The sequence below is a fragment of the Diplotaxodon limnothrissa genome, linkage group LG5 (genome assembly GCF_057381915.1).
Source record: "Diplotaxodon limnothrissa isolate DT_005_m linkage group LG5, D_limnothrissa_male_GT1.1, whole genome shotgun sequence".
In the NCBI taxonomy this organism is placed as follows: Eukaryota; Metazoa; Chordata; class Actinopteri; order Cichliformes; family Cichlidae; genus Diplotaxodon; species Diplotaxodon limnothrissa.
In genome coordinates, this window is record NC_140600.1 from 8204076 (window position 1) to 8217051 (window position 12976).

The following is a 12976-nucleotide window of genomic DNA, read 5'->3' on the forward strand; positions in this document are numbered from 1 at the left end:
CGCGTCGACTATTAAATCAGTCGTCGACGATTTTGATAGTCGACGTAATCGTGACTAGTCGACAAATCGTGGCAGCCCTAGTACAAGCTTCACACACACAAAACTGAAGTGTGTACTTTGTGCCTACATTTTCGTCAGCTTTTATTCTGAAGTTGTTTTTTCCGGAAGTCTAACCTCGAGCGTCGCCTAGGCCTGTGTGTAGCTCCAAACAAGTTGTGTTTAACTTGTTCTGCCCAATATTTTCAGGCATGCCTCGGGTCTATGTTGGCAAACTTAGCTACCATGTTCGAGAGAAAGATATTCAAAGGTTTTTTAGTGGCTATGGCAAATTATTAGAGATCGACCTGAAAAATGGGTAAGACCGTCTCATCTTTCTTAGCTGCTAGCTAGTGAGCTAGCTTGATGTTATTTTAATGTTAACCCCGAGAGTTGATGCCCTAGTAGGGACAGTGTGCGGTGCTAACCGCGCTAATGTCAGCTAAAAGTTGAATTTGCGGTACAGTGTCCTGTCTTTTGTCATTTAAGTTTTACAAAGCTCTGCTTTTGGTACTTTTAGCTAATTTTTCTTCGCTAACATTACACTAGCTGCTTGGGAAACGCTACAGGGTCAATCATCAGTTTAAATGAGAATTTGTCAGTGAGCGCAAACAAGGGGACTCTATCAGCTGGCTGCCAGCTGGTTGTATTCTGGTTATATGCCTACAAAACAGAAAGGCTGCTGAGCACAAATATAATAGTTAAGTGTAAGTTTTAGATAATTGCTGTATTAGAGAAATAGATTGCATATAATTACCAAATCAGATCAGATAGAGTCAGAGTCTATGATAAACTTTACAGAAATATTCCTAGATTAATTGCCATAGCTTCCCAAATCCCTTTATTCCCTTGCTTGTAAAGTTTGACAGGAGCACCAGGATTTTTAAATTGGAAAGCAGTTCTCTTAGCCGCTGATTAAAAGTTTACCATATTAGACAGTCTTTAGAGTTAATTATGAATCATTTGCATTAATTGGTAATGATATTAATGGCTAGTGTTTGCCATTGTTTTGACTCCTGCACACTGATTCTTAGGTACGGCTTTGTCGAGTTTGAGGACATGCGAGATGCTGATGATGCTGTGTATGAGCTGAATGGAAAGGAACTTTGTGGAGAGCGGGTCGTTATCGAGCATGCCCGTGGACCCAGGAGAGACGGATATGGCTATGGGGGACGTAGTAAGTTGAACACGTCTGATTGAGAGCAAAGCATGATTGTCATACAGACGTGGGGTTCTTACACGTTTGTGCTAACTAACGTGAGCTACACTTGCACTGACTCTTGAAGCAAAGAATTAAATGAGTTTCACTGAAGCTGCCTGTACACATGTGACATGCCCTGCCATACACATTGCTAATTTACACGTCTATTCCCATTAGCACTCAAATCCATTGTGCCTTTGTGTAAAGAGAACTGTATTAAAATCCAATGAGTAACAGTGATTAAAGAAAAGGTAAGACTTGTGAAGCTACGATGTATTCAATTTGAAGTCGACATTAACACAGTGCTTGATGTTTCAATTTGAAAGAGTCCACTGCGGGCTGGGTCCGAGTCCAATGAGGGTAACGATGACTGCCTGACCTGTTTGGCCTGGGTTTTCTCCCTTGAAATGTGTGTGTGACCTTTGCCCTTTGACCATTGGTTGACATAACCGGAAGCCGTGATGACAGCACCCTTTTCCAATAGACCAGGGTGATGGTGAGGAATCCTGTTGGTTTTACTGACGCAAGACATGTCGCAGAGGATCGAGCCAACACGCGTTTGAGCCTGTGAATTGGCTCCCTGTACTCTGTAGTAAAAGAGTTTGGTAGGTTTCATGTTTGTGTCATTGAGTTTCAAGTGGATAGAGTTCAGAACAAGGCATATTTTATTGTACAGTAAGACTAGAAAATAAGAAATTTAGAAAGAGCCTTACCTTATATTTAAACTGTAGACTCTAAAACAGCTTCAACAGCAAGAATCAAGCATCACATTATTCCCAGTATATAAAGAGAAAAAAAGAGGCGTTAGATGTGTCTTATAAGGACAGAATAAAAAATCCTTTTTTTTGTATATTTAGGCAAATCTGTAGCTGTTTAATAAATACAACTAAAGGAGAAGAACTGCTGTGTAATTCTTAATAAAGTGGTTTTTATTCCTTGTCCACAGGGCATAGGGTGCTGCACATTTTCTCTGTTCTTTAAATGCTAAATTAAGCGATCCCTGTCTACATATAAAACAATCAATAGGACTCTGGGATTTATACTAAAAACCACTGGCATCTTTAATCCCCTTCACTTACACAATTAAGACAGGTTCACAGGTATTAGTTGATGGTATAATTAATAGTTGAAGGAGGTTTAAGAACAAAAACAAGAGAGGTTCAGTCTGCAGTGATCTAGTAAATCTTTTTAGGCCAGTTTGGTCCTTTTTTTGAGGTTTTCTGGCCTTGAATGAAATGTTAGTCTCTCTGTCTTTGTTGAAGGTGGAGGCTACAGCAGTTGGAATCGCACCGGCAGGGATAAGTACGGGCCACCTGTTCGCACTGAACACCGCCTCATTGTGGAGAACCTGTCCAGCAGGTGCAGCTGGCAGGACCTTAAGGTGAGACTTTGTATCTCCTGTCTCCTTTTCCTGACCACCTCTGCATGTCAGCAGAGGATGGCAGTTGCCCTTGCAAGAAAGAAAAATTAGCCTGGACCTAACCACCTACAGGATGAATCTGTTTTGAGATTTGATTGGCTGCTACACGAACAACCAAACTTCAGTTTCAAATCGATGTGCAACAAGCAAATTGCTTCCTGTGTGGGAACAGCTTAATAATGTCCAGTGGTAGATAGAGCTAACGTGCCACATGTCATCCACAACTAGCCACAGTCATTTTCAGAGTCATGTTTTTATTTGTGTCATAGGACTTTATGAGGCAGGCGGGTGAAGTAACCTATGCTGACGCTCATAAAGGACGGGCCAACGAGGGCGTCATCGAATTTCGTTCCCGTTCAGACATGAAACGAGCTCTGGAAAAACTGGACGGCACTGATATTAATGGAAGGAAGATTCGTCTGGTGGAAGACAAACCTCGCCGCCGACGCTCATATTCTGGCAGCAGATCCAGGTAAGTGAGGCTTATATTTTTTTCATGCTTATTGTTTGTTCACTTTTCTTATGTTTTATCTGTAATTGCTGTTCAGCATAATTAAGGATTATTTTAAACTTAACACGTAATGTTGGTGGTGAGCAGATTTCCACGTCCACTTTAAAGTTATTTTTACTTTCGAACCCACAGGTCTCGTAGCAGACGGCGCTCTCACAGCCGCAGAAGTAGAAGCTCGTCCAGGTCCCGCTCACGGTCAGTTACGTTTGAATGGCTTTGTCTCATGCTTTAAGCATATTTAGCTTTTTGTCTTTTCAGCAGCCGTTTTAATTTTAGTGGTTCCACTTTGACGAAGACGGCAAACCCATTTGTCATTTTCATGTGGACTGCTTCTTCATCTGTTCAGTTTTTTAAACTTTTCAGCAGCAGGAAGTCATGTTTTTGTCATGTTATTAAGGAAATATGGTGTCAGAGAAAGCCAAAGTACCCAGTTACTGTGATTGTGTACTACATCTCAGTCCTGAAACCTGGTAGTTGATGGTGTGCAGGGACCAGACCAAGTTGGTGATGAATTATTCCTCTCCCTCTCCCTCTCTGTGTGTGTGTGTGTGTGTGTGTGTGTGTGTGTGTGTGTGTTTTGCAGGTCTCGGTCACGCAGCAAAGGGCGATCTCGCTCCAGGTCAGAGGGGAAGTCGCATTCCAGATCCAAGAGGAACTCCCGTTCTAAATCTCCAGAGAAGTTTCGTTCTCGCACTCGCAAATCTCACAGTCCCTCCAAGAGCAGCACTCGGAAGTCTCGCTCCAAGAGCTCATCCAAAGTCAAAGCCACGCGCAAATCCCGGAGTCCTTCCAAGGAGAAGTCGTCCAGTAAGAAGTCACGAAGCCGATCAAGGTCCCGTTCAGAGAGTAGGGGAGAGAAAGATACCTCCAAATCACCCCCGAGCAAGGAGGCATCCAAGTCCCCTGCCAAGCACTCCGCCTCCCGCTCCAAGTCTCGCTCTCGATCCAGATCGGCCTCGCAGGATTGATTGGATCTCTGACAATCTCAGGCCTGTCTGAGGTGTTTACAGAAGCAGAAAGGTTTCAATCTTCTGGCACAAACTGGGAGGCTGTGAAATCTATAAATCTGTCTTTTCTTGACAGTCTTTTTTTTTTTTTTTTTTGTTTCTTCGTTTGTATTTTCTGTTAAATTAAATAGTTATTAGATGAAACTCTTTACGTGACAGTATTTCTCTCTTTAGTGAAGTCCAAATGTACAATTTGAGTCGAACCGCTGACAGCAGCAGCGAAAGTTGCTTCATATTTTTTCAGTCCCAACTAATACTTTTGTAATGAATACATTTGCATGGTTTGTGATGGTTGTTTTTTTTAGCTGTTTGCCTTTTAAAGTCCCCAGTCCTTTTTAAACAGTCTACATCATTTATTTGTAATGTTATATTGTAATAAAATAACAGAATAAAAAGAACAAGCTCTGCTGTTTTTTGTTAATGTTTAACAATATTTATTTAAATTTTTTTTATTTACTAATATTCATTCATTTGAAGCTAGTTTGTAAAAAAAAAAAAAAGAGAGAAATCCTCACAGATAAATCTGTCTCTTGTTTTACCACGAATAAGGCACCTGGAGTCTACCTCCAAATCTGATAGAGGCTATCACATAGCAATAAGCAACTGCTTTATAAAATGAACTTTTATATAGCACTTTTCTACTCATGCACTCAAAGCACTTTATACAACATGCGTCATTCACACACATTCATACAAGCACCCTTCCTACATCTAAGGGCTTTCTATCTAACGTTTTCCTTCTCTAACTTTCTTTCCCACATTCAACTTGTGTTCAGTATTGTGCCCAAGGATACTTTGGGATACAGACTGGAGCAGCCAGGGATGGAACTGCCAACATTTCCATCAGTAGATGATTTGTATGAAATGTATTCATTACTTAGGGGCGAATGTGACTCACCTCATAGGCCACAACCACCCAGTAACACAGTTGTTCCCAAAGTGTGTGTGTGTGTGGGGGGGCTCCCACACAAACGCAAAGCAGAAGATGAAGTAACGCCAAATATGTTTCCAAGCCAAAGACTAGAAAATATGATGAAGCCTATCTTGTCTTTGGCTTCACCTGCACAACAGTGATGCCAAGGTAAGTATCCACGGCAGAATTTGTTTCCCCAGCGTCGGGAGCACGCTCTGGGCTTTCCAAATCATGGACAAACAGCACCCCACATTCTTGATTTTTAGTTCATAAACACTTCTTATAATGACTAACTACTCCTGAAATTTTGGAGATGTTAGCTCTTTATACAGTAAAGTTACAGTGGGATACAAATAATATCAGGCTGATCCTGCTACAGTTTGTTCCCCCTGTCCAAGTCACGAACAGACAGTATCCCACAGTTGTGTGATGTTCGTACGTCAGATTTTCATCACAAACTTGAGGAACCATCCTTTAAACAGCAGCCATTTGGACTCTATGAACAATCTATTCCTCTCCCTTTACCCTGACCTGGTTACGGGGTCCAAGGAGTTTCCTCATATCGCAGTCAGGGGATTGTTTCACTCAGAGCAGCTGATGACACCTTTTTTTACCCCTGTGCAGCAGAGTCCGAGGGGGAACACCACTCCATCTCCTCCTACAGACTCACCAGCTGGCCTCCAGGGTCCCACACACATTCTCAGATCCTGACTCCAGTTCTTCCAGAAAAGGCAGATATTTTTGTGCTGAAGGCAGACTGGAGGAACAGATATCATAACTACGATCGTGGCTCAAGAGTTGGGAGTTCGCCTTGTAATCGGAAGGTTGCCGGTTCGAGCCCCGGCTTGGACAGTCTCGGTCGTTGTGTCCTTGGGCAAGACACTTCACCCGTTGCCTACTGGTGGTGGTCAGAGGGCCCGGTGGCGCCAGTGTCCGGCAGCCTCGCCTCTGTCAGTGCGCCCCAGGGTGGCTGTGGCTACAATGTAGCTTGCCATCACCAGTGTGTGAATGGGTGGATGACTGGATATGTAAAGCGCTTTGGGGTCCTTAGGGACTAGAAAAGCGCTATATAAATACAGGCCATTTACCATAACTAAAAAAATATATTTTTTGGAATGAGTGTGAGCCTCTTTTACAACTTTACTTATATACTTCAAATGTAAGAGTTGCTGGCACATCTGGTGAAGGTCCCCACACCTCATCTGAACCACAGACCTTTAGTTCCTGTCATACTTGGTTGGTTATTGGGATCAGCCGCACTAGTGTATGCACCGTGATGGCACTAATAGACAGGGATGAAATAATACCTTTAAAGTTTTGACTTGTAAGTTTTTCTGTTTATAAAAACCATCGTTAAACCACAGAACATTCCTTTAACTTTATCTAGCACTTCAAAGTGCAAATATTTTGACCTTGGAGTGATGCTTACTGAACAAACGCGCTGAAAAGCTGTTTTAACCGTACGTTGCTTTGACACAATGCTCTGCGCTATCCAGTTGCTATGCTGTTAGCGCCCTTGGTTACCATTATTTCCCATAATGCACCGCTTCTAAGAGCGCTTTGAGGTAATTAACATTTAATAATGTAAACCTGGGCTTTAACATAAGGGGAAAACAGAGTGCTACAGTTGACAGGTTACCATAGCAGTCTTTAGTGAAACGAAGCGAAAACACCTCGCTATTAGCTTCACGGCTAACCATAATGTTAGCGAGCTTCTTGGCTGTTTTTTGCTAACACCATTTTAGCACACGACGGTGGATGCAAACCCAAAACTATGCTAATTACAGCTGGCGAATAGCAGCCCTGGACTAATGGTAAAGTCTGACTTGGGCTTTTAACGTCTTTTAGGTGTGTGGATGATAATAGCACTAACTTTGGTGACTGAAGCTGGTAAATAATGGAGAAGGAACAGTGCAACAGCGTGGTCTTCAATGCTTCAAAAAGAGAGCTTTTTACTACGAACAATGGCTACAAATCCATGCAGAAGAGACTAAAAGCTCAGTGGAAAATCCAAAGGTAAGGTGTTTGGGGACGATTAAATACAAGAGAGAAATAGTACCAAGTCCTCTAGTTATCAGCTAAGACATGCTCTTAAATGTAAATGTGATACAGTGGACCTGGTAAACAAAGCAAGCATATAGACATAGGAGGCTAGAATATTCGTCTCTGTAAGTAAGTATAGTAAAGTAAAATAATAAAATGGGACGTATTGGTAATAATCTTAATAAAGCACTTTAGTATGTTTACTGAGTTATATTTTACTTTGTCATTTTTCTCAAGCTTAACCAACATTTTCGCATAGTTCTGCAGCAATTTCAAAACCTCAAATGCAAAATCTGTGCTGTCTCCTGTAGCATAAAAGAAGAGCTGTCCTTGGATAAGCTGAAGAGTGTCAAGTTGTGGATAACTGCAGGTCCAAGGGAGAGGTTCACAGGGTCAGAGGTGATGTATGGGCGAAAAGATGTTATTTGAAGGCTAATTTCCAAGCAGTCTAAAATTCTACAAGGCTTAGGGCCACCCAAAATATTTAAGCTTCTTTCATTTGTTCAACCGCAAACACATTTTCACATTAGTTATTTCCTTTTATTTCAGATGGAGGCGCTGAAAGTCTACCTGGATGGAGGAGGGAATATCTTGGTCATGCTCGGTGAAGGAGGAGAAATGAAGTATGACACAAACATCAATTTTCTCCTGGAGGACTTCGGAGTAATGGTCAACAATGGTGCGTATTGAAACCTTGTTGGGAAAACAGCTATGCAAACATTGCCCATGCTGTTTTTAAAATGCTTTATATTTGTTTTCATCTTGTTTATCCAAGATGCTGTGGTGAGGAATGTGTACTACAAATACTTCCATCCTAAGGAGGCGCTTGTGTCCAATGGTGTACTGAACAGGTTCACCAGTGTTTTTCTCTTTTTATGTATATTTCACAGAGTCCCAGATTGTTCTAGCCTAAATTTATGCTGGCATAATCTAAGATTTATCTAATTTCATCTGTATGCTGATACATGCCAAACTATCAATTCAGTTGCCTGTTTCCTCTGCAGGGAGATCAGCCGTGCTGCTGGAAAAGTGGTCACGGGAATCATTGAAGATGAAAATGTTGGAAACAATGCACAGTGAGTCTCAATCTTGTACACCTCCATCTTCTGTATTAAAGAGAAAGACTTCACATTTGAGCTGTTGTCTTTCTTTGTGCAGGGCGCTCACATTTGTGTACCCATACGGTGCCACACTGACCGTGATGAAGCCGGCCGTGGCTGTTCTTTCAACGGGCTCCGTCTGCTTCCCCCTCAACAGGCCTGTCGTGGCTTTCTATCATGGCAAGGTCAGAGGCACAGTGTAGTAACAACTTTGTTTTTCTAACCATATGGTCAGAAATGTGGTAAGATGGAGATTACTTTTTTTTAATGTAGAATTCTGGCAAACTGGCTGTCTTGGGTTCCTGCCACATGTTCAGTGATCAATACATAGACAAAGAGGAGAACAGTAAAATCATGGTAAGTCCACTTTTTTTGTGTAATTTATTATGTAAAGGTAGAAGCATGATCCTTCTAGAATAAAGCTCCTTTAAATGAAACTTTTTCTTTTATCACAGGACGTTGTGCTTCAGTGGCTCATGACCGATAACATTCAGCTGAATCAGATTGATGCCGAAGACCCAGAGGTGAGGAAGAAGAGTGCATGGCAGAATGGCTTTCCTAGCCATTCCTATTCTTAGTTAGCGTATTGTCTGTCTTGTCTTAATGTTGGTTTATAATGGAGCACTGTAACAAAAAAATAATTTCCCCCAGGGATCAATAAAGTATTCTGATTCTAATTGTGTTCTCTCCCTCTCTCTTTTTTTTTTTAATGAGCCAAGGTTCTTCTTTTCTTCTTGTCCTTTTTTTTGTCCCCCAGATCACAGATTACACGATGCTGCCAGACACTGGCTGTTTGTCTGAACAGCTCAGAGTGTGCTTACAAGAAGGAGACGAAAACCCACGGGACTTCACCTCTCTCTTTGATATGTCTTTGTTCAATCTGTCGACTGACACCTTACCCCAAGTCATCAGGTGAGAAATCGGTCACCCTCCCCTGAGTCCAAACGCTGTTGTTTCCCTTCGAAGCTAAAAACAGATCTTTGGTTTGCAGTGCTTACAAGCAGCTTAATGTGAAAGCTGAGCCGCTGCAGCTGATTGCACCGCAGTTTGAAACTCCTCTGCCTCAGCTTCAGCCTGCTGTGAGTTTTTTTTCCCCTGGGGTTTTTCTGTACAAAGGATTTCACTGAAATCTTAAGATGACATTTTTGCTTAAAGTCCCACAAGTTTGAAGCCAAAAGTAGGTGCTGCCCTGTCTTTCAGGTCTTTCCGCCTGCCTTAAACGATTTGCCTCCACCCATGCTGGATCTGTTCGATCTAGACGAAACATTCTCGTCGGAGAAAGTGCGTCTGGCACAGCTCACCAATAAGTGTAAGTTCAGAATTGCTAATGGAGCATCCAAACATGCACTGCAGCCCTCTAGATATCATTTGATGGACGCGTATGTGAGGACTTACATGTCCAGGGCAGTGAGATTCCACATTAAACTGACTTTCATTTGCTACTTATCACGTATAAGACTAATGATGTGTGATAAGCTAATGTGAGAAGCTTGGTGGTTATTTTCACAGCAGTTCAGTAGTCATCCTGTATCTCATATAGGTTGATCAGGTGTCCCTCTTTACGTGGGACTGCACAGCAGTTTCAGCTCTTGCATCACATATTAAGACTTAACCTATGTCTTATCTTTTAATTGGACCTAGTTTTAAAAGATTAGATTAGATAAAACTTTATTAATCCCTCGGGTGGGTTCCTCTGGGAAATTCGGTTTCCAAAAGCACAGCACCGACAGAAGTTACAGAGTTACAGAATATTATACACACACACACACACACACACACACACACACACACACACACACACACACACATAAATACAGAGACAAATATAAATAAAATATACGAAGGGGATAAATAGAATAAATAGGAATAAAAAATAAAAATACAAGTGAATTGCACATTTCAAGTATTGAGGTCTATTGCACCGTTGACTATTAACAAAAGTATTACACAAAAGGTATTGCACAGTGAAGTGAAGAGGCACTACAGCTTAGTTGTTCCCCCCTCCTTTGTCCTCCTGTTTCCCCTCCCTCTCCCCCCCAGAGAGGAGTTAAACAGTCTGATGGCGTGTGGGACAAAGGAGTTTTTAAGTCTGTTAGTTCTTGTCTTGGGGAGAAGCAACCTGTCACTGAACAGACTCTTCTGTTCAACATATATATTATATATAAGACAGGACACTTCAAAAGTCAGCCAATTCCTCCACAGTTGTTATCTTTAGTGTCATGTGGCAACACGAAGCAGAGCAGCTACCTAACTCTACTTCCACAGTGTCCTCCCCTCACCCCATCTAATCGTGGCAGATGGCTGCCCCTCCGTGAGCCTGGTTCTGTTGGCTTCTTCCTGTTAAAAGGGAGTTTTTCCTTCCCGCTGTCACCAGTTGCTTGCTCATAGGGAGCATCTGATTGCTGGGGTTTTCTCTCTATTATTGTAGGGTATTTACAATAAAATATAGGGGACTGTGAATTGGCACTATATAAATAAAATTTAATCGAATTATTGAATGTCTGAAGAATGTTGTCATAATTCTCCTGCAGGTTAGCATTTCATGATATTTTTCTGTTTACTTAAAGTTTAAATTTACAAATCACCAAAAGTGAATGAAATGTTCATGGAATATGAATAAAAGTACTACAAATAATAGGAAATGCAGTGGGGTTTTTTTTTTAAACAAGTCTAAAAAGGCCTGTTGATACCTCCCGTCAGGTAGGATGCAACTTTCAATCCTCCTGCTACTGATATTCTTTACATGTTAAATGTTTGCTCATGAGTCTAAATCTGATCATCCTAGTCCCACCTCTTGTACACTTTACCCAGACATCTCCCTTAAACTAAGTTTATTTCTGAACTTGCCGGTTTTGAAGCAGGCAGTTAATCGTACTCATCCTGATATTAAACTGGTTGTGTTCACAGGTACAGACGATGACCTTGAATTCTACGTCCGGAAATGTGGTGAAATTCTCGGAGTGACTTCTAAGTTGGATAAAGAGCAGAGGGATGCCAAGCACATCTTGGAACACATTTTCTTCCAGGTTGTAGAGTTCAAGAAACTAAATCAGGTGAGTGTGTTCATAACTACATCTTCCTGTATCTAAAGGCTTTGTCCAATAATGACTTTCCTCACTTTTGGCAGGAACACGATGTGGACCCGGAGGCCCGGTTCACTCCGCTGTGATTGGATTCAAGAAACCTGAACATTCGATACGTCCCTGTTGAAATTAGAAAGCTTATGAGCACACAGTTACAATGGAGGGACTGCGGTAACCACACTTTTCAGAACATGTACAGCTACATTTTATAACTTTGTATTGTCTTTCATTGTAAGAATATACCAGAGCAAATAAAGTTCTACCCTTTATTTAACAGTGCTTTGAAAATATTTTTGTAGTTAAAACATTGATATGATTATTAAAAAGGCAAACTGTTCTGCATCAGTCCTCACATGGATCCCTTAAAAACAGAACATGATGTCAAACTACAGATTTGAGGGCGGGGCAGGGGGTAACTTGGACATAGTGTGTTAAGAGGCTGGGAGTACACATCACACTTGACATCTAACGTTTTTCCCTTGTAAAGTGTTAATTTTAGCCACATCAGGGCGAAACATCAGCTAGTGACTCTTGTTGTGAGGGTTTTGGACTCCACGTTTGCTCCAGAGTGCAGGACTCCACGTAGAATCTGGGGCTATTGCTCTCCGACTTGATCACAGACACGTCCCATGACATTTGCGAGGCGGTGAGATCGTTGTATGACTGATCAAAACAAGCTGGCTGCTTTGGCTTCTGAAGGAGCATATGGGGAGTGGAGGACTTCCCCAGTAATGGGATGGCCAGGTAGCAGCCGTCAGCTTCATGAGTGTTCATGGTGTTCACTGAAAACCCTGAATAGGGGGAGGCGGTGTCAGAGGACAGGCAGAGAGAGGCTCCAACAGACGGCCTAGTGTCCAATCCATCAGCTGTCGTGTCATTCAACACCCTCGATGTGGACAGTTGTTCCACTGACAGTGCAGACAGCAGACTCTGTTCCCCATAAAACTTCCTGTCAAGCTCTGATGGAGATGAGCACTCAAAGCTTTTCATATCTAAAAGGTAAAACATGTTGGACAGAATTCAGAAACAAATCACCTGATGAGGCAAATGAACACGTCTAATTCAGTCCAGTTTTCTTACCTTTGACCACAAACACTTTCTCCATTGTCTCCATGTTTAATCAGGGCTGCCTGAGCTCCAGCTGGCTTTTAAGCTGTTGGAGCTACTTGCTAATTGACCCAGCTGCAGATCATCAGTGGGAGAAGGAGGTGGACCTGTCAGCCCTGTACAGATTCAGGCCCTTTAATTTACTTGTGGTTTATTGAGCACTAATCTGTTAGGTTATATCTAAGGCTGTAATTTTAACAAAATCACTAAACTTTTTAAAAACTATTTTTTTTGTATGCTGTTTAAAAAAATCTTTTAGCATAAAAATATAATTTTTATTAAAGAGCTCACACATACTGGTGGCCTAACCAATACAGAAACATAAAAAAATACTTTTTGAATACTAGTACTATCAATTTAAGGCAGCTGTGGCATAAACCTTACACTGGGTGGTGGTCTAATAAGCACTGTATTATTTAAAAGCTGTTCACAAACATACTATAGATTTTCTGGGAAGGAAATGGTAGAAAGTATATTTAGTTAAAAGTGTAAATATGAAAAAACAAACAAAAAAATAAATTAAAATGACTTCATAAGTAAAAATATTTATGTGAA

General features: G+C 41.5%; 3 protein-coding genes across 3 annotated transcripts; 2 read left to right on the forward strand and 1 right to left on the reverse strand.

Annotated features, from left to right (window-relative positions):
- Nucleotides 1–189: 189 nt before the first annotated feature.
- srsf6b (serine and arginine rich splicing factor 6b) lies at nt 190–4195 on the forward strand. The gene is made up of 7 exons (XM_085353750.1): nt 190–355; nt 1071–1213; nt 2370–2372; nt 2500–2618; nt 2927–3129; nt 3301–3363; nt 3752–4195. Exons 1-7 carry the CDS (start codon nt 249–251, stop codon nt 4134–4136), a joined length of 1023 nt encoding a protein of 340 aa, XP_085209876.1. The 5' UTR covers nt 190–248; the 3' UTR covers nt 4137–4195.
- A 2454-nt stretch (nt 4196–6649) lies between these two features.
- On the forward strand, nt 6650–11570 carry ift52 (intraflagellar transport 52 homolog (Chlamydomonas)). The gene is made up of 13 exons (XM_085353749.1): nt 6650–7104; nt 7443–7530; nt 7681–7810; nt 7907–7982; nt 8136–8207; nt 8290–8416; nt 8505–8588; nt 8687–8755; nt 8989–9143; nt 9223–9310; nt 9432–9540; nt 11139–11284; nt 11359–11570. The coding sequence occupies exons 1-13, from the start codon at nt 6986–6988 to the stop codon at nt 11398–11400; spliced, it is 1305 nt and encodes a 434-aa protein (XP_085209875.1). The 5' UTR covers nt 6650–6985; the 3' UTR covers nt 11401–11570.
- A 248-nt stretch (nt 11571–11818) lies between these two features.
- Nucleotides 11819–12428, reverse strand: LOC146631546 (uncharacterized). Its single transcript, XM_085353751.1, has 2 exons — nt 12395–12428; nt 11819–12306 (listed from the first exon to the last, which is right to left on the reverse strand). The coding sequence occupies exons 1-2, from the start codon at nt 12426–12428 to the stop codon at nt 11819–11821; spliced, it is 522 nt and encodes a 173-aa protein (XP_085209877.1).
- Nucleotides 12429–12976: the final 548 nt, after the last annotated feature.

Coding starts and splice junctions, on each gene's coding strand:
- srsf6b (XM_085353750.1), top strand. CDS start 249: ATGCCTCGGGTCTATGTTGGCAAACTTAGCTACCATGTTCGAGAGAAA. Junction 3,130..3,300: donor TATTCTGGCAGCAGATCCAG/GTAAGTGAGGCT, acceptor TCGAACCCACAG/GTCTCGTAGCAGACGGCGCT. Junction 3,364..3,751: donor TCGTCCAGGTCCCGCTCACG/GTCAGTTACGTT, acceptor TGTGTTTTGCAG/GTCTCGGTCACGCAGCAAAG.
- ift52 (XM_085353749.1), top strand. CDS start 6,986: ATGGAGAAGGAACAGTGCAACAGCGTGGTCTTCAATGCTTCAAAAAGA. Junction 9,311..9,431: donor TGCCTCAGCTTCAGCCTGCT/GTGAGTTTTTTT, acceptor CCTGTCTTTCAG/GTCTTTCCGCCTGCCTTAAA. Junction 9,541..11,138: donor GGCACAGCTCACCAATAAGT/GTAAGTTCAGAA, acceptor TTGTGTTCACAG/GTACAGACGATGACCTTGAA.
- LOC146631546 (XM_085353751.1), bottom strand. CDS start 12,428: ATGGAGACAATGGAGAAAGTGTTTGTGGTCAAAG. Junction 12,307..12,394: donor GAAAGTGTTTGTGGTCAAAG/GTAAGAAAACTG, acceptor TTTACCTTTTAG/ATATGAAAAGCTTTGAGTGC.